At 43.1% G+C, this 22204-nt stretch overlaps 1 protein-coding gene across 1 annotated transcript in view; it reads right to left on the bottom strand.

Moving 5' to 3' along the window:
• The window catches only part of LOC121284978 (sperm-associated antigen 16 protein), a 1312939-nt gene that overhangs the window by 638403 nt on the left and 652332 nt on the right, over window positions 1-22204 (bottom strand). The window contains exon 11 of the mRNA XM_041201017.1: window positions 2450-2593. Within this exon, the coding sequence (XP_041056951.1) occupies window positions 2450-2593 (144 nt within the window). The remainder of the gene's footprint in view (window positions 1-2449; window positions 2594-22204) is intronic.

The raw sequence follows: 22204 nt of genomic DNA, 5'->3' as shown, positions 1-22204 counted from the left end.
AGTATTTAAGATGATTAAAGAAGTTGACAGCATAAATAGAGAGAAGCTATTTTCCTCCAAGGGAAAGACCCGAACCTTAAATTTAAAGCAATGCCATTGAGGGAAAGCCCAGAACTTCAATTTAGAGTGAGGTCATTGGAGGATATCGGAGTACCCCTTCACACAAAGGGAATTCTGAGGCTGGAAATTTCAACATTTCAAAACTTGAGATCGATAGATTTTATTGGGTAATGGCATTTAGTGTTATGTAACCATGGTGAATAATTGGGGCTAAGAGACCGATCAGCCATAACTTAACTGGATGGTCAGTCAGACTCGGTAGGGTGAATGGCCTACTCCTATTCCAATGTTCCTATGTCAGCCAATTGCAGCAGGATGCCACCACCAAACACATTTTTCCCTTACCCAAACCATCGGCATTCTGTAGGGACCGCTCCGTCTGGGACACCATGGTCCACTCTCCATCATGCCCAATGCCTCATCCGCCTCCCACGGCATCTTCCCATGCAATCGCAGAAGAAGCAACACCTGCCCCTTTACCTCCTCCCTCCTCACTGTGTAAGGGCCTAAATACTCCCTTCGGGTGAAGCAGCGCCTCACTTGCACTTCCTTCAATTTGGTCTACTATATTTGCTGCTCCCAATGAGGTCTCCTCTACATTGGAGAGACAAAACGCAGACTGGGTGACTGCTTTGTGGAACACCTTCGGTCTGTCTGCAAGCATGACCCAGACCTTCCTGTCGATTGCCATTTCAACACACCATCCTGCTCTCATGCCCACATGTCCATCCTTGGCCAGCTGCAATGTTCCAGTGAAGCTCAACGCAAACTGGAGGAACAGCACCTCATCTTCCAATTAGGCACTTTACGACCTTCTGGACTTAATATTGAGTTCAACAACTTCAGACCATGAACTCTCTCCTTTATCCTCACCCCTTTTTATCCCTTTTTTCAATATTCATTTTTATTTTTAATTTTTTAAAATTATTTTTTATTTTTTATCCATTTATTTTTATTTTTATTTCTTTTCATTTTCATTCATTTATTCATTGTTTTATCCCCACCTTTTATCCTATTTTCAATCGTTTTTCCCCCCCACCCCACCCCATAAGGGCCATGCTGTTATTTTCAGAGCACTTAGCCTTGTCCTGCTATTATCACATTCTGCTTTCTTACACTATCAGCACATTTTTTAGCCCTTACCACTACCATTAACACCCCCTTTGTCCTTTTGTTCATGACATCTTTGTCAATCTCTCCTTTGCCCCCCTCTATTGCTGGCCTTCTATCCACTTCACCTGCTCCACCCCATTTAAATAGTATCAATTTCATCACATTTCCACTTCTCTTTAGCTCTGAAGAAGAGCCATATAGACTCGAAACGTTAACTCTGTTTTTCTCTCCACAGATGCTGTTAGACCTACTGAGTTTTTCCAGCATTTTCTGTTTTTATTTCAGATTTCCAGCATGTTATTCCTATGATGTGCCCCATAGGCTGAATGGGTTTCCTTAAACGTACAAATATATTAGAATTAGACGCAGGAGTAGGTCACTCACCCCCACTCGCCCCTTCAACCCTGCTCTGTCATTCAATAAAACCATGGCTGATCTGATTGCAATCTGAACTTCACATTCCTACCTACCTCCGAGAACCTTTCACCACCTTGTTTATCAAGAATCTATCTACCTCTGCCTTAACAATATTTAAAGACTCTGCTTCCACCACCTTTTGAGTAAGAGAGTTCCAAAGACACAACACTCTGAGAGAAAAAAATTTCTTCATCTCTGTCTTAAGTAGGCAACGCCTTATTTTTTAAACAGTGACCCCTAGTTCTAGATTCTCCCACATGAGGAAACACCCTCTCCATATCCACCTTGTCAGGACCTTGAAGAGATTGAAAGGTGAAAGCTAAAAACATTTAAAATAAGCCAGGCCTCATAATTTTTTGAATGGTATTCTAATCCAAGAGACCACTGATTATTCCCTGCCCACAGGGGGCAATAAATGAAGACAATTGAGACTTGAGATTTCCTAGCATTATGAATTAGGGTGCTTTTTTGGCTGGGCCAAAGTAAATAAAGTTGTGTAGATAGCTTCAGGCTGGAAAATCTGAAATGTATTGTCTTTCATTCAAAATATAACATTATTTTATGGTTTATGAAAACCAAATGAGTATGTTCATTTGATATTGGTTGAGGAGTGGCAATTAAAACACAGATTCACATGGTAGTAACATCAGTAATGTTCCAGTCAATAAAACAAGGCTGCCAAGGAAAATTACCAAGATCATTTATAAATGCATTGCACAATATGGAAGGGAAACAAAAGCAAACATGAAACACCATGTCTTCAGTTCAGCCTAGAAATGAAAAGGCTAATGCAAACAAAAGTATGTAATGTTACTCTCAGCAGGGATTTGTGCTGACTAAATACAATGATTGCACCGACCTGGGATGGAAGCAGCAGCCAGAAAGCCAATCACCGTGACCTTCACCTGTCATGATAATGTCACCATTGGGAATGGACCACATCTTCCAGAGGCGCTCATCACTTCCAGTCACCAAGATTTGTTTCCGTGGATGAAGAGCTAGGCTATAAAAGAACAAGGGGATGAAAAGCCAGTTTTCAGCACTACCATGTGCTTTTCAAATATATTTTTTACTATATAAGCATATCAAAATATCAGCTTGAATATCATGAGGAATACAGTGTTTAGAAGCATTTTGGCATATCTTAGGTATCTATAAATTGCATTGTAGTATAATTATTTAAAGAACCTAGTTTAATGTGCACTTTGGCAATTAAATTAATCCACAGATAATAAAAAGGTGACAATTAAAGTAATTTGCCTAGTCCATCCTGCAGTTATGATAACACACTTGAGGGGATTAATTTACTTTTACTGTAATGATGCTCTCACTATTCACTGAATGGAAGTTCTTTTTTTTATTTAGTGGGAGTACATAATACACAGCTTGTGCAGCTTGCATGCTAATGACTAACAGCAAACTGAACAGAATGTGTGACATCACTGCTGATAACCCATTAATTCCCCTCCTCTCCACCCTTTCACTGACGTAGAAGCATAACAAAGAATGTTCAGTGTGTCAATCCAGGTGTGAATGCACAGGAGCAAACAAAAGAGATCTTAAAACACTCACTTTACAAAAAAGATTGCGTAAATTATTGCAGGTGGCATAAAGAAATGATAAAAAACTCAATTGAGCAGAAGGATCTCATTGCTAGGATCACAGGCTTCATCAGCTGATACTGGATACAATCACAGTGGAGATAAGCATAGTGTTTACAATTACCACATTGGAAAGGTGTGCTGACAAAGGCGGCCAATTTGAAAGAAGTGCTAAGGTGACAAATTCAGAATTCAGGGTTAGATTTCTAACATTATGCCCAAGCACAAAATTGACGTTGCTGATCAGCTGTCTCATTATAAAAACCATCCAGCTGAAAGACTTAAATGTCACAATTCAAGACCTCAGGATGTCCCAAAGATCTTTACATTTAATGAAATACTTTTGAGGTATAGGCACTGTCAGACAATTTGCACACAGCAAGGTCCACAAACAGTATGTGATAATGACCAGAGAATCTGTTTTACTGATATAAAAGCAAAAAACTGCGGATGCTGGAAATCCAAAACAAAAACAAAAATACCTAGAAAAACTCAGCAGGTCTGGCAACATCTACGGAGAGGAGCACAGTTAACGATTCGAGTCCGAATGACCCTTCAACAGAACTAAGTAAAATTGGAAGAGAGGTGAAATATAAGCTAGTTTAGGGTGGGGGCGGGGGGGGGGGGGAGGGGCATTGGGACAAGAAGAGCTGGATAGAGGGCCAGTGATAGGTGGAGATAGGTGGAGATAACCAAAAGATGTCACAGACAAAAGGACAAAGAGGTGTTGAAGGTGGTGATATTATCTAAAGGAATGTGCTAATTAAGGGTAGAAAGCAGGACGAGCCAAGTACAGATAGCCCTAGTGAGGGTGGGGTGGGGGGAAGGGATCAAAATAGGCTAAAAGTTAGAGATAAAACAATGGATGGAAATACACTTAAAAATAATGGAAGTAGGTGGGAAAAGAAAAATCTATATAAATTATTGGAAAAAACAAAAAGGAAGGGGATAGTCGGAAAGTTGGGTGGGGATGGAGAAGAGAGTTCATGATCTAAAATGAACTCAATATTCAGTCCGGAAGGCTGTAAAGTGCGTAGTAGGAAGATTAGGTGCTGTTCCTCCAGTTTGCGTTGAGCTTCACTGGAACAATGCAGCAAGCAAAGGATGGACATGTGGGCATGAGAGCAAGGTGGGCGGGGGGTGTTGGGGGCAGGGACAGGGGTGCTAACAGTAGTCGGGCCTGCTGCTCCCATGAAGAGGTTGGGGCTGCCGGGTTTCAAGACAGGCTGTTTAAAACGGTTGCCTCGGAGGTCTCAGATTCAGCCCAGTGCTAAGAAAAGCAGCAAGGCCCTCTAGTCCGCAACCCTCACATCACCTCACTGACACTGTGCAATTAACAAGATAAATCAGAGAGCCAGAGCTGTCCGCCAAGCAATGCTTTTCCTGTGGTGCAGCTATTTCAATGCTCTAATGGACATCTTAATCGAGCCTCATTATGCTCACAACCTGAACCAGCCCACAGACCTAGCTCGCACTGGTGAAAATTGGGGACACTAGGATTGGGGTCAGGTGTCCCAGAATGGGGTCTCGGCTGCCATTTTCGCACCTCAGCGGAGTCTAGACCCTAAAATTGAGATTTTAAATTGTTACATCTAAATTTAGTTGAAGCTCATTCGCTTTGTAAACATTTTTATCTGAATTGATACTATAAGTCACTTCTTATTTTTGATCAGGCTTTTATTAATACAGAGTAAAAAGTTGATATAATCCAACTTGCAGGAATATGAAGAAACCTGTTAATTGTATTAGGACAGTGAAAGAAGAGACTGGTGGAGAAATTCAACATAGGTATCAAAACTTTTTGAGCAAAAATGAGGGAAAGAAGAAGTATTTCAGGTCACAATCTGCCATGCCCGAAATACACTAAATTGGAAGATCCGGGTTGGTTCATGGAGAGAAGAATTGTGTATTCCCTTCAATTCCCTTCAGTTATTCTTTCTTCACCTGCCAAAAGCTCACCAACTCATTTGAACCTCCCATAGCATCATTGTTAGAACTACCTCCAAAGACCACAGATGCTTCTCGTTTTTTTCCCTTCAACAATTTGTTGCCCTCCATAAAAGCCAAATCTATGCTACACTTGAAAACTGGTATAATCCCACGGTGTCGAGATAATTGTGAGTGGCTTTGGAGTGCTTTGGCCAAGGTTCCCATTCTCAGCAGCAATGCCACCTGAGCTATAGAAGGCCACGCCCGAGTCAATAAAGCAAGCCCTTCATGTTTTCTATATATTCAGTTTGCAGTTTTCTGATTTCTAATTACTTGGATCAAGGTTTTCAGCTTGGCGTGCGGGCATGCGCCCGACACACAGGCATGAAATAGCGCACAATGATGTCAACGCGCATTTGTGCAATATTTTGATCGGCGGCCTTTGAATTTTTTGCAAAATCTCATCCACGGGTGGGATGAGGTTTTGGCCAGTGATTAAAAAAAAACTTTTAAAACTCATTTTTAACATATCCCTGCTCATGTGACAGTCACATGAGGGGACATATTTTCTTATTTTTCAACTCTTTATTTTTAATGTTAAAAATCTTCAGCTCCCTGAGGCAGCTCTGTGCCTTCAGGGAGCTTTCACTGAGCGCGCCCTCACACATGTGCACACTTCAGCACTCGTGATCCTCCTGCCCCCACCTCGGCAGTGCTGAGGCTCTGAGCGCGCCTTTCACAATGGCTGGCCATTAATTGGCCAGCCAGTGTGAAATCACTGTCAAGGCCCAATCGCGGCTGGCAGCCAGTTTTGAGGCTGCTCCCCGGCCCCCCGCCGTGCCCAGCCAGTGAGGTAAAAATCCTGCCCTTGGTAAATTATGGATGTTCCATTCCCTGCTTGGTAAAAGGCTAAATGTTGATTATGGAGGCAAATCTTTGATTAAGTGGCCTAACTCCCCAACAGACAAAAGCCATGCTAATGCTGCTTGGAAATTGCAATTTTCATATATAACTTTACATTACTTTATTAAAGGTCCCTAAACATGACCATCCCCAATTATTGGAAAACTATGAAGCGGGCAATATTGATAAGAACATAAGAAATAGGAGTAGGCAGAGGCTATTTGGCCTGTTGAGCCTGCTCCACAATTCAATACGATCATGGCTGATCTGATTGTAGCCTTAACTCCACTTTCTTGCCTGGCCCCCATAACCCTAGACTCCCTTGTAGATCAAAAATCTGCCTAACTCAGCCTTGGATATATTCAATGACCCTGCCTTCGCTGCTGTCTAGGATAGAGAATTTCAAAGGTTAACAATCCTGTAAGAAAATAAATTCCTCTTCATTTAAATGGGAGAACCGTTATTTTAAAACTGCACTCTCAGTTCAAGATTTCCCCACGAGGGGAAACAGTCTCTCTTCATTCACCCTGCCAAAAGCCTCAGAATCTTATATATCTCAATAAGACCGCCTCTCATTCTTCTAAATTCCAATGATTACAGGTCCTCATAAGACAATTCCTTCATTCCTGGAATGATCCTGGTGAACCTTCTCTGATCTGCCTCCAAAGTAAGTATTTCACTCCTTACGTAAGGAGACCAAAACTGTACACAGCAGTACTCTAGGTGCAGTCTCACAGATGCCCTGTAAAGTTGTGGCAAACTTCCTTACTTTTATAATCCATCCCCCTTGCAATAAAGGTTAACATTCCATTTGCTTTCCTAATTTTTTGCTGTGCATGGATGCTAACTCTTTATGATTCATGTACGAGGACATCTTGGTCCTTCTGCACTGTAACATTCTGCAGTCCTCTCTCCAATTAAATAAAATTCTGCTTTTCTGATCTTCCACCAAAGTGGACAACTTCACATTTCCCCACATTATACTCCATTTGCCAAATTTTTTACCCCTTCACTTAAGCTATGCCTTTGCAGATTCTTTGGCTGGGATATTCCACCCCCATTCGCAGCAAGCGTCATGGCGGTGGGAGCGGAAAATATTGCGAGAAAGCCAAAAATTGGTTTTAGGTCATCGCGAAACCAGTTTGCGATCATGCGCTCCACATTTCCATCTCATTATAAGCCCTGCTCACCAGAATCATTCCCCACACTGGAGCATCCAGGCACGTTGGCGTGCAATCAGAACAACATGTTTCACAACGGTACATAAGCTCATGTACCTGGTGACCTGCACTTTGCTCGTCACTTCAAGTTTAGTTTGCCTGCCTTTTATTGCATAGAACTCACAGGAATCAGTGCCAGGCTTCACAGTTAGCAGCATATCGCTTTCAGGGAGTTGTCACAGACAAGTCTCTACCTACCAGACCAGCAGTAAGGCAGAGGAGGCTTTTAATGGGCTTCAGGGCTAGGGCTGCACTGGGGAAGGAGGGCAGCTGGCCTCAGGCAGAAGGGGCTGCTGGGCTAGGCCTGTACTGGGGGGTTATGAGTGGGGAAGGTTGCACTCAGGCACATGACTGGGGGAAGGGTGTGGGGGTGGTATATGTTGAACAGTGTAAGTGGCTTCAAGATGGGGTTGGGTGAGGTCCACATAGTCCATAGGCACATCCACTTCAAAATGCTGAAGCTAACAAACAGACATGTATCAGAAGCACAACAGGGTCAAGGAATACAGGGGGTGGATGGAGAGGTCTGTGAGGCTGAAGTTGGGTTTGTGAATATTTGTTGGGACAGAAGGGAATGAGAACTCCTCGGTAGTTTTAACATAATCTTGATGTGAGAGTAATTGCCACTTGCAAGAAGTAGAACAGTGATCCAGTTTTCAACATTGGCATTCTTCAGAGTGATGAGCATAAAAGGATAACATACCAAAAAAAGACAATAAGATACCAATACAGATAACAAGCAAGAGTTAATATACAGCACATTTCCGTTGATACGCAAGACATGGTTGGTCATGCAACCAGCTTTGTCATATCCATTTGAGTAGTGTATTACATCATTACATGTAATTTGTGTAATTACACCTTCACTGCTGTTGATCTGGTGATTTTACATCTCTGTGCCTTAACCTAGGATATAAATTAATGGTAGGCCACTCAAAGATTTATTTTGGGTAGGACAAAAATCAGTGATTATAAATCAATATTTATCTTCCTACGGATCTAACGCTTGATTGAATTTTATTTGCATTCTGGAAGTAAGATACTGCAGCTGTTATCAGTTTTAACTATGGTCTGTTGGAATCTGAGTTAAAACATCCAAAACTCATTTCACTTGCACTCAACCATTACGCAAGAAGACAAGATTTGTATTTCCATTAGTCTGGGCTATTTACAAACTACCACAGCCACACCCTATTTTGCTAACTAATTATTTCCAATAAATTGTTGCCAAAATTTGGAATATTATCTAAATTTGGATTTTATTGGCATCCAATTCTAGTTCCATTCAATACTCGTCAGATAATGAAGCCAGCATGCAGCAAGACCTGGACGATACTCAGATTTGGTCTTACTTGGGCAAAGAACGTTCATGCCACACAATACCTGACAATGACCATCTCCAACAAGAGAATACCCAACCATCCCCTTTTAGATATTTAACAGCCTGCCAGCGATCCAGCATGTTTCCCGTGTGTGCACAATTAATGAGGCGGGAAGCAGACAGTGTGGCGTGAAAACCCATCATCACAGTGGCAAGAAAAATGCCTGTTTTCACACCCACTCCCGCACTTAGTGCAATGCAGGGAAAATCCCACCCTTTGTTTCCTCCTCAGAACTTGCTTTCCTACCTAACTTTGAATCATCAGTACATTTGGCTACGATACATTCAGTCCCTTCATCCAAGTCCTTAATATAGATACTAAATAATTGAGGCCCTAGCACTGATCCCTGTGGCAATAAATTCCAAGGTTAGCACAGTCCTGAATTCACTAAAATATACCCTGAACTAAAAGAATGTGATTTTGTTTTACAAAAATCTTACTGTTTAAGCGCTATGCTTTGATCCCACTGCTTTTTAATGATGCGGGAGGCTAGAGCTGAAGGTGTATTGATTTTATGATGGAGAACCTGAAGTATTAGATTTATAACATTTTCTCAAGGGCAATAAGGAATGGGCAATAAACGCTGGCCTTGCCAGCAATGCCTACATCCCAAGAGTGAATAAAAAAAGGGAAAAAACATAGGGTAGGCAGTATTAATAAGTTGTATTTCTTATTGTTAAACTGTAGCTTACTGGAAGAGTCCCCACTCTATAAATATGTATACAAAGAAAAATATAGCTCATTGTGACTACTTGGCTATTAACTAACCTTATAATAAACCATGAGAATGAAATCGGAACCATTCACTACTTCCACCTGACCTAAAAGATTAGGTTCTGACCTTGAATATACTCATGTTATCAATTACTGTGCATAATATACAGTATTCCATTCTCAGTAACTTTTATTGTTGTTTGCAATTGGTAGTGCCATTAATGTCCAATCGCATTCACACAACAATATTAATGGTTTGTGAGGTTATTGCAGCAAGTTCGTTGAGATACATTCCACAGTGATAGATGGGAACTTCTATAGGCAGCATTATGTACAATAATAAATAATTTGAGTGAATCAGAGATTTGTAGATAGCATCAACCTAATTTGAAGCCAGGCATCACATGAATGACGTCACTATTTATGTGTGTAGAACACAAAACAACTGAGACCAGTAGGTGCTGGTAATTTATTCCCACACTATGTTATTTTTTATAATGAATGAAGTTGCATTTTACCTCCTTTTCTATGCAGAGTAATGGTCAATGATATTAAAGACTTTACTACTACACAGGCCTAGGAAGCTATCAGGAAAGGGGAATAATCATTGGGTGTCGCATTGGCACAGGAAAAGTGCACATATCTGAAGTTAAAAATGCACAATTTAAAGGAAAATAATTCTGACACATTTGTGCAATTTACAGTCATAAAATTTGCAGGAAATGTTAAGGAAACATTGTTCAGATACAATATAATTGGATGAATATTATAGAATTATAAAATGTAACAATACAGAAGGACTCCATTTGGCATATCATATAGTGGTGGCTCATTGTGCCATCTAAATTAGTCCCACATTCCACTTACTTCTCCAAAACTTTGCAAATTAATCTTCTACAAGCATTTGTCCAATTGCTTTTTGTAAGTTACTGTGGAATCTGACTCTATACTATCAGGTAGTGCATACCAGACCATAAGGAAAACAATCCCAACTTCTCTAATCTCTCCACATACTTGAGCTCCCTCAACCCTGGTTTTACCCCTGTAAACATCTTCTGTAGACTCTGCAAACCAGCCCTAAACCTTTTTCCTAAAGTGTAGGGCCCATAATTGTACACAATACTCCAAATGAGGCCTAATCAGTGATTTGTAGAGGTTTTGCATGACTTGTTACCTTGTTTCTGAATTAAATGCTCCTATTTACAAAGACAAGTATCCAATATGTTTCTTAACTGCCTTAACATGCCCTACCACCTTCAAGGTTTTGTGAACGCCCCTGACATCCCTCTGCTCCTGCATCCCTCTTAAAATATTACCATTTAGATTGTACTGCCTCTCCAAGCTGTTTCTCTCAACAAGGTGCATCACTTCACATTTTTGTGCATTAAATTGCACCTGCCATGTGTTTCCTCATTTCACCAGTCATCTCTTTCTGGTACTATTCTGATCACTATTTACTACATTACCAAGTTTTGCACCATCCACAAACATCAAAATTGTACTTGCTCTACTAAAGTCCAGGTTATTTACCTATATAAAAGAAAATAACCTAATATTGACTGCTGTGTGATTCTATTGCATATTTCCCTCTAATAAGAAAAACATTAATTCATCATTAATCTTTGCCTCCTATCTCAACCAATTTCGTACCCAAGTTAACACTATCTTTAATAATGATCATAAAACCACCCAATGAACCATCATTACAGATCATAATCATGCCTCCCAGTTTCAGACAGCAGCATTGGTGATGATTCTATTATTGCCATTTTTTTCTCCCCTAGACCCATCTTCGGTTTCTTTACTTGCTCCATTACAATCACCTTTTGCATTGCATCATCATCCCTCTTGTCATTTAATCTCTCCTGCCTTCCAGCCTGTCATAGATCTTCCCTTTTGTTCTTTCTTCCCCTTACCACTCTCCCTGCCTTTGTACTTGCTTTATACTTGTTACGTCTCTAACTTTTCCCAATTCTGATAAAAGGTTATTGACTAGAAACATTGACGTTGGGCTGAATTTTACCAGGATGGCTGAGGTGCCAGTGTCGAAAGCAGAAGGTGAACATTGTCATCAGAAGACCCCTCCATGGATCATGGAATGCCCAGAATTGAGGGCCCTTACTGTCTCAGCCCCTCCTCCCCCCCCAACCACCACAGTGTCTGCTGGGAGGTCACTGGGTTCCACTGGATAGACTCCCCACATGGTGGCAGGCCCTCCCAATGTGGTCAAAAGAGAAGGGAAGGAGCCATTAATTGGCCAATTAAGCGCTCAATTGGGCTCCAGGCAGGCAGCACGTATGTCAACTTTCCCACCACTGGAAAAATGGTATGGCAGCAAGAAGATGTCGGGCATACCCTGGCACCTTCACATTCCAGTTTTCCTGCCTCCCAGCCTGTCACCAAGGGACTGATAAAATTCCACCTCTTTGTTTCTCACTCAACTGATGCTTCCTGACCCACTGAGTATTTCCAGTATTTCCTGTTTTCATTTCAAATTTTCAGCATCCAGAGTATTTTGCTTTTCTTCCTTTAATACTATGCACTTTTATTTTCCAAATAAATCAGTTATGCACCCCCTTGTCAAATGAAAGTCTTTATATTCAATATTTACTACCCTACTTTCATCATTACTCTCTGTTACTTTACCAAAGAACACATCTGGATAGTGAAACACGGACCTGAATTTTGTGCATGTCATGTGGGCGTGATTGGCAGGCCCAGAAGCGGACATGATATCCATGATTTCACGCTGGCTGGCCAATTAAGGCCTGGTCAGCATGAAAAGTGCCTGGACATTAGGGCAGCTCTGCCGGCGGGAGCAGGAGCATGGCGGGCGCAGGGTCCAATGGGTACCCAGAGGGAGCGATTCAAAAACTGCACAGGCAGCTCCCTGAAGCTTCCAGGAGTTGGTGAGGAGCATCAAGGAGCTGTCCAGGAGACAATCTAATATCTGGCAGCAGTAATGGCCTCAACACCCGCTGGGCATGCCAGGCAGGAGGGAAATGCCAGTGGGCACCCTGCCCAATGATTCCCTGATGAGTGACTGCTCATTCTTATGGAGGCAGTATGTGCCTGGCATGATATTCTCATGCTGTGGGATGGTAAGAGGAAGCCACCCCACCTGACGAAGAAAGCCTGGACAGAGGTGGCTGCCCAGGTAAGCACGCATGATGTTGCACATGGATCCAGTGCTGGAAAAGTTCAATGAACTTCTGTGATCCGCAATGACGAGTACCAACTTTGCATGGAGCTACGTATAGGTGTCCTGGAGCATGGCCGTTCATCGTGGTGCTCAGGGGTGTGAGATGAAGAGTGCCAAATCATCCTCCTCCAGAACTCCCCAGCATCACAGATACCAGTCTTCAGCCAATTCGATTTACTCCACGTGATATCAAGAAACAGCTGAAGACATTTGATACTGCAAAGGCTATGGGTCCTGACAATATTCCAGCAATAGTACTGAAGACTTGTGCTTCAGAACATGCCACGCACCTAGACACAGCTACTACACTGGCATCCAGCCAGCAATGTGGAAAATTGCCCAGGTATGCCCTTGCACACAAAAAGCAGGACAAATCGAAGCTGGCCAATTACCACCACATCAGTCTACTCTCGATCATCAGTAAACTGGTGGAAGGGGTCATCAACAGTACTAACAGGCTGCAATTACTTAGCAATAACCTGCTCGCTGACGCCCAGTTTGGGATCTGCCAGGGCCACTCAGCTTCTGATCTCATTGCAGTCTTGGTTCAAACATGGACAAAAGAGCTGAACTCCAGAGGTGAGCGACAAGTGACTGCCCTTGACATCAAGGCCACATTTGACTGAGTGTGGCATCAAGGAGCCTAGCAAAACTGAAGTCAATGGGAATAACGAGAAAACTCTGCACTGGTTGGAGTCAATCCTAGCACAAAGGAAGATGGTGTGGTTTTTGGAGGTCAGTCGGCTCAGCTCTTGGACATCACTGCAGGAGTTCATCAGGACAGTGTCCTAGGCCCAACCATCTTTAGCTGCTTCATCAATGACCTTCCTTCCATCATAAGGTAAGAAGTGGGGAGGTTCGCTGATGATTGCACAATGTTCAGCACCATTCACACCTCCTCACATACAGAAGCAGTCCATGTCCAAATGCAGCAAGACCTGAACAACATCCAGGCTTGGGCTGACAAATGGCAAGTAACATTTGCACCACATAAGTGCCAGGCAATGATCTTCTCCAACAAGAGAGAATCTGACCAATGCCCCTTGACATTCAATAGCATTACCATCGCTGAATCCCCCACTATCAGCATCCTAGGGGTTACCATTAACCAGAAACTGAACTGGACTAGCTGTATAAATACTGTGGCTACAAGAGCAGGTCAGAAGCGAGGAATCCTGCGGTGAATAACTCACCTCCTGATTCCCCAAAGCCTGTCAACCATCTACATGGCACAAGTTATTAGTGTGACAGATTACTCTCCACTTGCCTGGATGAGTGCAGCTCCAACAACACTCAAGAAGCTTGACACCATCCAGGACAAAGCAGCCTGCTTAATTGGGACCCCATCCACAAACATTCACTCCCTCCACACAGTAGCATCAGTGTGTACCATCTACAAGATGCACTGCAGAAACTCAGCAAGGCTCCTTCGACAGCACATACCAAACCCATGACCACTACCAACTAGAAGGACAAGGGCAGCAGATACATGGGAACGCCACCACCTAGAAGTTCCCCTCCAAGCCACTCACCATCCTGCCATGGAAATATATCACCATTCCTTCAGTGTCACTGAGTCAAAATCCTGGAACTCCCTCTCTAATAGCACTGTAGGTGTGCCTACACCAAATGGTGGACTAAGGCAAAATATTACGGATGCTGAAAATCTGAAACAAAAACTAAAAATGCTGGAAAGACTCAGCAGGTCTGACAGCATCTGTAGAGGGAGAACAGAGTTACCGTTTTGAGTCCGTATGACTCTTCTTCAGAGCTAAAGGGAAGTAGAAATGTGGCGAAATATATACTGTTTAAGGGGGGGTGGAACAGGTGAAGCTAGATAGAAGGCCAGTTGATAGGTGGAAGCAAAGGAGAGATTGCAAAAGATGGTCATAAACAAAAGGTCAAAGGGATGTTAATGGTGGTGGTACTGGCTAAAGGAGGTGCTAATGGTGACATTAAGAGTAGAAAGCAGAATGTGATAAGAGCCAGACCAGGGTAAGCACTCTGGAAAGAACAACGTGAGCAAGTGACAGATGGCCCTAGTGGCCCTAGTTTTCCAAAGCGCTTACCCTGGCCCACAATTATCACATTCTGCTTTCTACTCTTAATGTCACCATTAGCACCTCCTTTTGCCAGTACCACTACCATTAACACTCCTTTGACCTTTTGTTTATGACATCTTTTGCAATCTCTCCTTTGCCTCCACTTATTGCTGGCCTTCTATCCATCTTCACCAAATGCAGCACTTGCAAATGGAAGTTTAAGTCATTTTGAGCACAAGAGGGGTTGTCATTGGTTGAAGTAACTTTCTTTGAAATGTGTGTTCTGCATAATTTGTTTTTTTTTTTGAAACCATCATATAAATGTCTCTTTCTGTGTGATGGCCTGAATTTGCCGCATGGCTTTCAGAGTTGATGGGTCTGTGATTTGCACATGACATAGGGGAAGGGCTGCAAACTTTATTTCAGAGGTCATACCTTGACCTGTGGATGACAGGATGGCCTCATAAGAGGAGATCAGTAAGGTGGTGTTACCCTTGTCTCAGTTTAAATCCATGCCTTGGATATCTAGCAGAAAGAATGGAGAATCAAGGCCTCCTGAGTCTCCTTACCTCCCAGAAGGTTCCTCACTTCTTCATTCACTTCCTCACCCTGGGCCTCCTCTGGCTCCTCATCAGACATGTCACTTGAGTCATCGTTTGCAGCCTGTGGAGCTGCTTTGCGGTCATCATCCTCCAATGGGTACCCTTTGCCAGATCCGGATTGTTCAGCGCACAGCACACAATGACAATAAGCGAGACGCCCTCTGGTGGATATTGCAGTGCTCCCCCTGATCGGTCCAGGCAGCAGAACCTCATCTTGAGTGGCCCAATGGTCCTCTCAATTATTGCCCTTGTAGAGGCATGACTTCTGTTGTACCTCTCCTCTGTTTCTGTCCTTGGGTATCAGAGTGGCATCATGAGCCACCTTTTTAAGAGAATAGCCTGTGTCACCTAGGAGCCAACTATCAAGCTGAGCTGGAGTGATGAAGCGCCTTAGCACCTGTGAGTGTAGCAGGATGTATGCATCATGGGAGCTGCCAGGATGCCTGGCGCAGACCTGCAAGATCTGTGTCTAGTGGTCGCAAACTATCTGGATGTGCATGGAATGGAATACCCTTCTGTTCACGAAGGCACCCGGCTCACCCACTGGCGCCTTTATGGCTGCTCAAGATGAGGTTCTGCTGCCTGAAACCAATCGGGGCAATATCCACCAGAGCGCATCTCGCTTATAGTTGTTGTGTGCTGCATGCTGCACAATCTGGCTCTGGCAAGGGGGAACCCATTGGAGGATAATGACAGCGAGGCAGCTCCACAGGCTGCAGAAGATGACTCAAATAATGGGTCTGCTGAGGAGCCAGGGGAGGCCCAGGGTGACGACATGAACATAGAAGTGATGAACTTTGATGTGTGCAATCTATGGCACCCCGGATGCGGGGGAACCCAGCGATTGCAGTAAAGCCTCTGGCTCGCTCAGCCTGGCTGGCTTCAGCGGTACAGTAATGAATGAAGTTCATGACCCGTCTGAACAGTGCATCAGTGACCAGCTTGACGCAGCTGCAGGCAGCAGATTGAGAAACACCACATAGATCTCTCACTGACCTTTGGAAAGAACCAGAGGTGAAAAAGTTCAGGGCCGCTGTTACCTCATGGGACACTGGCATAGGGTGGCCACCTACACAGTTTGAAGTGATCTCTAGGCCAATCATATGGCATATGGAGGTCACAGTGTCCCTAGGGAGGTGGAGTCTTCTTCGGCACTGAACCTTGGACATATCAATTTAGCTGGAGTGCTGCCTGTAGACTCTGGCTGCAGGATATTGGCATCTTCTGCGGAATCCTCCACCTTGCACATTCTGCTGACACTGAACCCTCTCTGGCTACACCTCTCCTTCTTCAGGTCGCTCTCTGGGACATGGCTTGTGTGGCTGCACCTCTCCTCCCTCAGGTCGCTCTCTCGGACCTGCCTGTGTGCTGTACCTCTTCTCCCTCAGGTTGTTCTCTGGGACGCTGCCTGTGTGGCAGCACCTCTCCTCCCTCAGGTCGCTCTCTCGGACCTGCCTGTGTGGCTGTACCTCTTCTCCCTCAGGTTGTTCTCTGGGACGCTGCCTGTGTGGCTGTACCTCTTCTCCTTCAGGTTGTTCTCTGGGACGCTGCCTGTGTGGCTGTACCTCTTCTCCTTCAGGTTGTTCTCTGGGATGCTGCCTGTGTGGCTGTACCTCTTCTCCTTCAAGTTGTTCTCTGGGATGCTGTCTGTGTGGCTGTATCTCTTCTCCCTCAGGTTGTTCTCTGGGATGCTGCCCATATGGCTACACCTCTCCTCTCTCAGGTCACTCTCTGGGATGCTGCCTGCGAACAACAGGCCTCCTCTCCCTTCTGGCCTTCTCCTCCTCTTCTGAGGAGGTCCCTCCAGTGGAGTAGACTATTCCCATTTGCTGGTACGCAGATGCCACAGGAAAGTGACCTGAATCGTGCACATATTAGAAAGCCTCTAAGAAAGATTTAAGCCAAAGAGTCCTTCAGAAAACACAGAAAATGCAATGAATATCAGAAAAACACCTACAACCAACTCTCATCTATACTTCTAGCTATTCACATTTCCCGGCACTGGTTGATTTTTATCCAGCCCTAGACTGATGTTATAATAGAAACAGGATGGTCGCTGGCCTGTGTAGCCCATGCATCAATCACAAAATTGCACAGGCCGTGTAAAATTTGAGATAATTGGCCTTTTAATGGGCTTAATTGCCCTTTTAATTCTCACAAGGCGGTTTCCAACTCCTGCATGTGCCCATTGACCATAATATGGCGTGATGGCACAATGATGTCGGGACGCATGCCCTCCGTCTTTTCATGCAATTTTACATGAATTCGAATTGGCTGCGTGCATGTTTCTAGAGCATAAAATTCTGGCCCATGGTTTGCCTTTACCAAATCCATGCTGGCCTAAATTAAGCTTCTCTAAGGGAGTACTAATTTTGTCCTTGACAAGATCTCTAATAATTATTCCTCCGCTGATGCAAGTCCTGTAGTTATCAGGTTTATCACTCCCCCCTTTTTTGACCATGGGTATATTTGCTATCCTCCAGTCCTCTGTCATAACTTCTATATGTAAGGAAGACTGAAAGAGTGTAATCAGAGTCTCTTTATCTCGTCCCTAGCTTCAACTCAGCAACATAGGATGCATCCCATCTAGACTGTGAGACTGAAAGAAAAATACTGTGGATGCTGGAAATCTGAAATAAAAACATAAAATGCTGGAAAAACTCAGCACGTAAGACAATGAGACTGTTATCTTTGAGCGATGCAAACCTATTTAATACCTCTTTTCTATTTTTATCTTATCTCTATTCCTGTTCCTCCACTGCAACATTAACTTCATTTTTAAAATTAATTTATGGGATGTGGGTGTCACTGGCAAGACTAACATTTATTGCCCACTCCTAACTGCCCTTGAGAAAGCAGGGATGTTCCATGCACTTGCTGCCTTTGTCCTTCGAGGAAATACAGGTTGCTGATTTGAGCAGTGCTGTTGAAGAAGCCTTGCCAAGTTGCTGCAGTGCATTATGTAGATGGTATACACTTGGTGCCATAGTGCACCAGTGATGGAGGCAGTGAATGTTTAAGGTGATTGATGGGGTGCTTTTTTCCTGGATGATGCAAGCTTCTTGAATGTTGCTGGAGCTGCAACAATCTAGGCAAGTGGAGAGTATTCCATCACACTCCTGTCTTCTTTCTTCCCTTGATGCAACTCATTTATATCTCAGCCTCTTCACCTACAAGAATATATTCTTGATGTACCTGTACATTATTGAAAATCTTGAGTCTAAGTGAATGTGTCTCTCTTTGATCTAATGTAGAACACTTTGATCAATCAGATCAGTATACAAAAAAATGCTTCAAATAATCATCTGATTATGACAGGGTTAGCTGGCCATTTCTGTCGGTAGTTTTTGCCAAGATATGTGCTGGTGGCCACTGACACCTTCTGTTTGTATTTTGTATGCCTTACTTTTCCATTGTTACTCTGAGAAATTCACTGGAGATCCGCATACACATGTGCATGCATGATAGCGAAAGGGAGGCGAGAGATTTTAGAGATTGCGGAAGTTAACTACATTGTGGGTTAATTCAATTATTCTCTTCCAATTATATAATTTATTGCAAAATACTTTATACTATTATATAATATAACCATATAATTGTATAATTTATATGAGGGCAATATTTTTATACCCCACTTAAATCTTTAGTTCTTTAAAATCACTTCACCATCCTCCATCTCAATCTACAGCAGTATATTAATAACAAAAGCAAAATACTGTAAATGCTGGAAATGTGAAATAAAAACAGAAAATGTTTCAAACACTTAGCAAGTCGGGCAGCATCTGTGCAGCGAGAAATAGAGTTAACATTTCAGGTCTGTGACCCCTCATCAGAATATTGACTTGTTTAGCTGCAAGATGAATAGAGATCAATGTTTAGAAATGCAAACACTATTTTCAAACACTAAACAGGCACATGGACCTCCACTATGGTAGTGAGGAAGCACAAATGCATTTCATGCAGCAAATGTGCTGCTGGGCATACTAGATCAGGTTTGTCTGTAGGCATTCAGAGCACACACTGTAACAATTTACAGCAGTTAGTAAATGAGGGTCCTGCACATGTTGGGTGAGCTTTTTCCAATATTGATATCTCCAACCCCTGCTGCACCAGGTGCTAAACCCGTCCATCAACTTATGGTGCTAATTAAGCAGGAAGGATCCTTCACCAGTTCTGCTAAAACATTAGTTGCTAAATGTCATTTCAGGCTGTTGGCTAACTATTAGGCCTTTTTCTGGCCTGTTTTCTGATGGAAAAGTTGTCAGATTGCTGAGAATATGATTTTTCTGGTTTTGCGCTGGTTTAAGCTGTCTTGTAAGCAGTTTGACTACGGTGAAGTGTTGCCTTTAAGACTAAATGAAGAGGATCAGAAGTTAGTAAGACAACAGAGAGCAGGAACAAGTATACAAGAGGGAGGAAGAAGGGACTGTGCAGGAGGCCACATCCACAGCAGGTATTCAGGGAGACGCAGGAGCAATTTACGAAGCACTTTACAATGAAGGCTGTCGCTGAGCTACATCACCTGCTGCAGCCACAACTTGAGCCACATGCCAGGGCCTATGCACTGACTGTGGTCGTTAACCTTTATGCCACAGGTTCCTTTCACGTTGCATCAGATCACAAAAGTGACAGATCACAGTACAGAATCTATCAGGGGGAACACATATAACTTGTTCCTCATGGACAGAGAAAAGCAGGACTAAAAAGCATTAGATGTTGCCCAAATTGCAAGCTTCAAAGTGCAAGGTGCCATAGAATATGTACTCCCCTACTGACACTAGCTGCAAGTAGGAGCTGCACAAATGGAGCATCAGGAAAAAGACGGTGCACCTAAGTACATAAATGCTGCATGGGAGGCGTGGTGGAGGATGACAGGAGGAGAGCGGTGATGCTTCCATGTGACGAGGGATGCCAGGAAGCTCCCAAGACATACTCCCAGAGGGGAGTGGCAGAGTGGGAAGGGAGATGCCCAGAGTATGGCCTTCAGGATCTGGCAGCAGTGCTACAAGAAGTTACCTGAACTCATGCAGGAGGTCAAGATCAGTGAATGCATCTTTTGTTTATTATTTACACAGAACTGTTCTGTGGAAGGGTCATGAGGACTCGAAACGTCAACGCTTTTCTTCTCCGCCGATGCTGCCAGACCCGCTGAGTTTTTCCAGGTAATTCTGTTTTTGATCTGGAACTCACTGCCTGAAAGGGGAGTAGAGGCGAAACCCTCAACTCATTTAAAAGGTGTCTGGATATGCACCTCAAGTGCTGTAACCTCCAGGGCTACGGACCAAATGCTGGAAAGTGGGATTAGGATGGGTGACTAATTTCTTGCAGCTGAACTGATGTTATTTGCTGAATGACAAGAGAATGCTTTCTGTGGGCCTGTGAGATCCAAGTTTAGAACTCATGCACCAAATCAACCATAACGGCTGCTGATGCCATGATTCAGTTGAAAGCTTCTGGCACATGCATGCACACTCATGCAAACACCTTCCCAGCATGGAGCTCTGAGCAGACTGCAATGGAAGCAGCTGGAAGTGTTGCATGCCCTATCCGGAAGGTCTCCAGCCTCAAAGCCTCCAGCAGTGCTATGGAGCCTAATTTGTCACCCTTAGCAACCATTTTCAGTGTTGATTTACCTATGCAGTGTTTCATGAGTGGCTACAGTTTGGGAGGTGGAAGATTGCTGAGCCTCCATTGAGGGCACTTCATGTACTGTTAAGCTTGAGCATCGCTCTGGGCCCTGACAGTCTGGCTGTAGGTTGCAGCCTCTTGGCCTGGGCTGGCCCAGAAGGAAAAAACAGGTCAGACCAGTACTCTTATTTCCCAGTTTTTACTGATGTTCCATTTTAAAGTATACAGGACCAGTTTCGACCAGTATTCTTATTTCCTAGCTTTTACTGTTTTTTCATTCTTAGCGGGCACTTTAGGTCAGCTGCCTGTGTGACACTAACAAGGGCATTGGTGTGTTAGCTGCTGTAGAGCAAGTGCTTTTCTAATGGAATCAAAGACACTGTCCTGGGACTGTGCCTCAGCACTCCAGCAGCTCTGCTCAAGAACAAAATTGTCATGATTGATTTTCTAGGCCAGAGTTCCTGAAATAAAACCATCAATCAGTATTTAAAGCAACAGTAACAATTTTGTTTAAATGCACAGTTGGGTATTTACAAGGCCACTAGTCATATCTAGTAGCAGAAAATCACTTACACAAAATTTATTTATTTGCACTCAATACTACTGCTTAAAATGCAACCCAAATAAATGTAAGATATTCTGTGACAAACCAAAATTGTTTCATGAAGACTAATATATGCAATTGAACTTGCAGTGAGACTTTGCATGAGTAATTGTTTAGGGTGGATCCTTAATAAAAATGTAACAAATTACCGTTATCATTGGAAATTGTTCAAGGAAGCTGTCCTTATTGGCCATTAAAGTACATGCTTTGCATGTTAACTAGAGGCGCATTAGACTCAAAATAACAATAGATTTAGCTTGGGTTTTTTGCATCACATGCACACAAGGATCTTTACAACAAAGTACTCAACTATGAAAAAATGATTTCATGAAATGATCACCTTGTAACGCAGTAATGCATGAGGGAAAGGATAAGGTGCAGCAAATATTGAACGCATTTTCTTTTGGCCAGTGGAATGAAAAAGTCACAACATAAGCAAACTAATCATTTTATACTTAATAATGACTACATCCTGAGTTTTTAACTGTGGAACACAATCAAAGTTATGTTTGCAGAAGCAAAAGACTGAATAATACCTGCTGAGTGTTTGCAGCACTTTCTGTTTTTATTTTAAACTTAGGTTTGGCCAGCTTCAACTGAAACTGCAGGTAAGAACACTGGAGCATAAAAGATGAAAATTTTCATTCTTACTGCAGATGAAGATTCTGAACTTCAAGAACAAGGGAGACATCAAATCTGAGTGCAGTAAAACAGAGGCAGGCCTGTTGAGGGGGAAGTCATTTCAGCTGTTAGCAAAGGGATGGATACGTGTGTGATTAAATAAGAT

This window comes from Carcharodon carcharias, chromosome 12, assembly GCF_017639515.1.
Source record: "Carcharodon carcharias isolate sCarCar2 chromosome 12, sCarCar2.pri, whole genome shotgun sequence".
Taxonomy (NCBI): domain Eukaryota; kingdom Metazoa; phylum Chordata; class Chondrichthyes; order Lamniformes; family Lamnidae; genus Carcharodon; species Carcharodon carcharias.
Note: the sequence above shows the minus strand (reverse complement) of the source record. Positions and strands in the feature narration are given on the sequence as shown.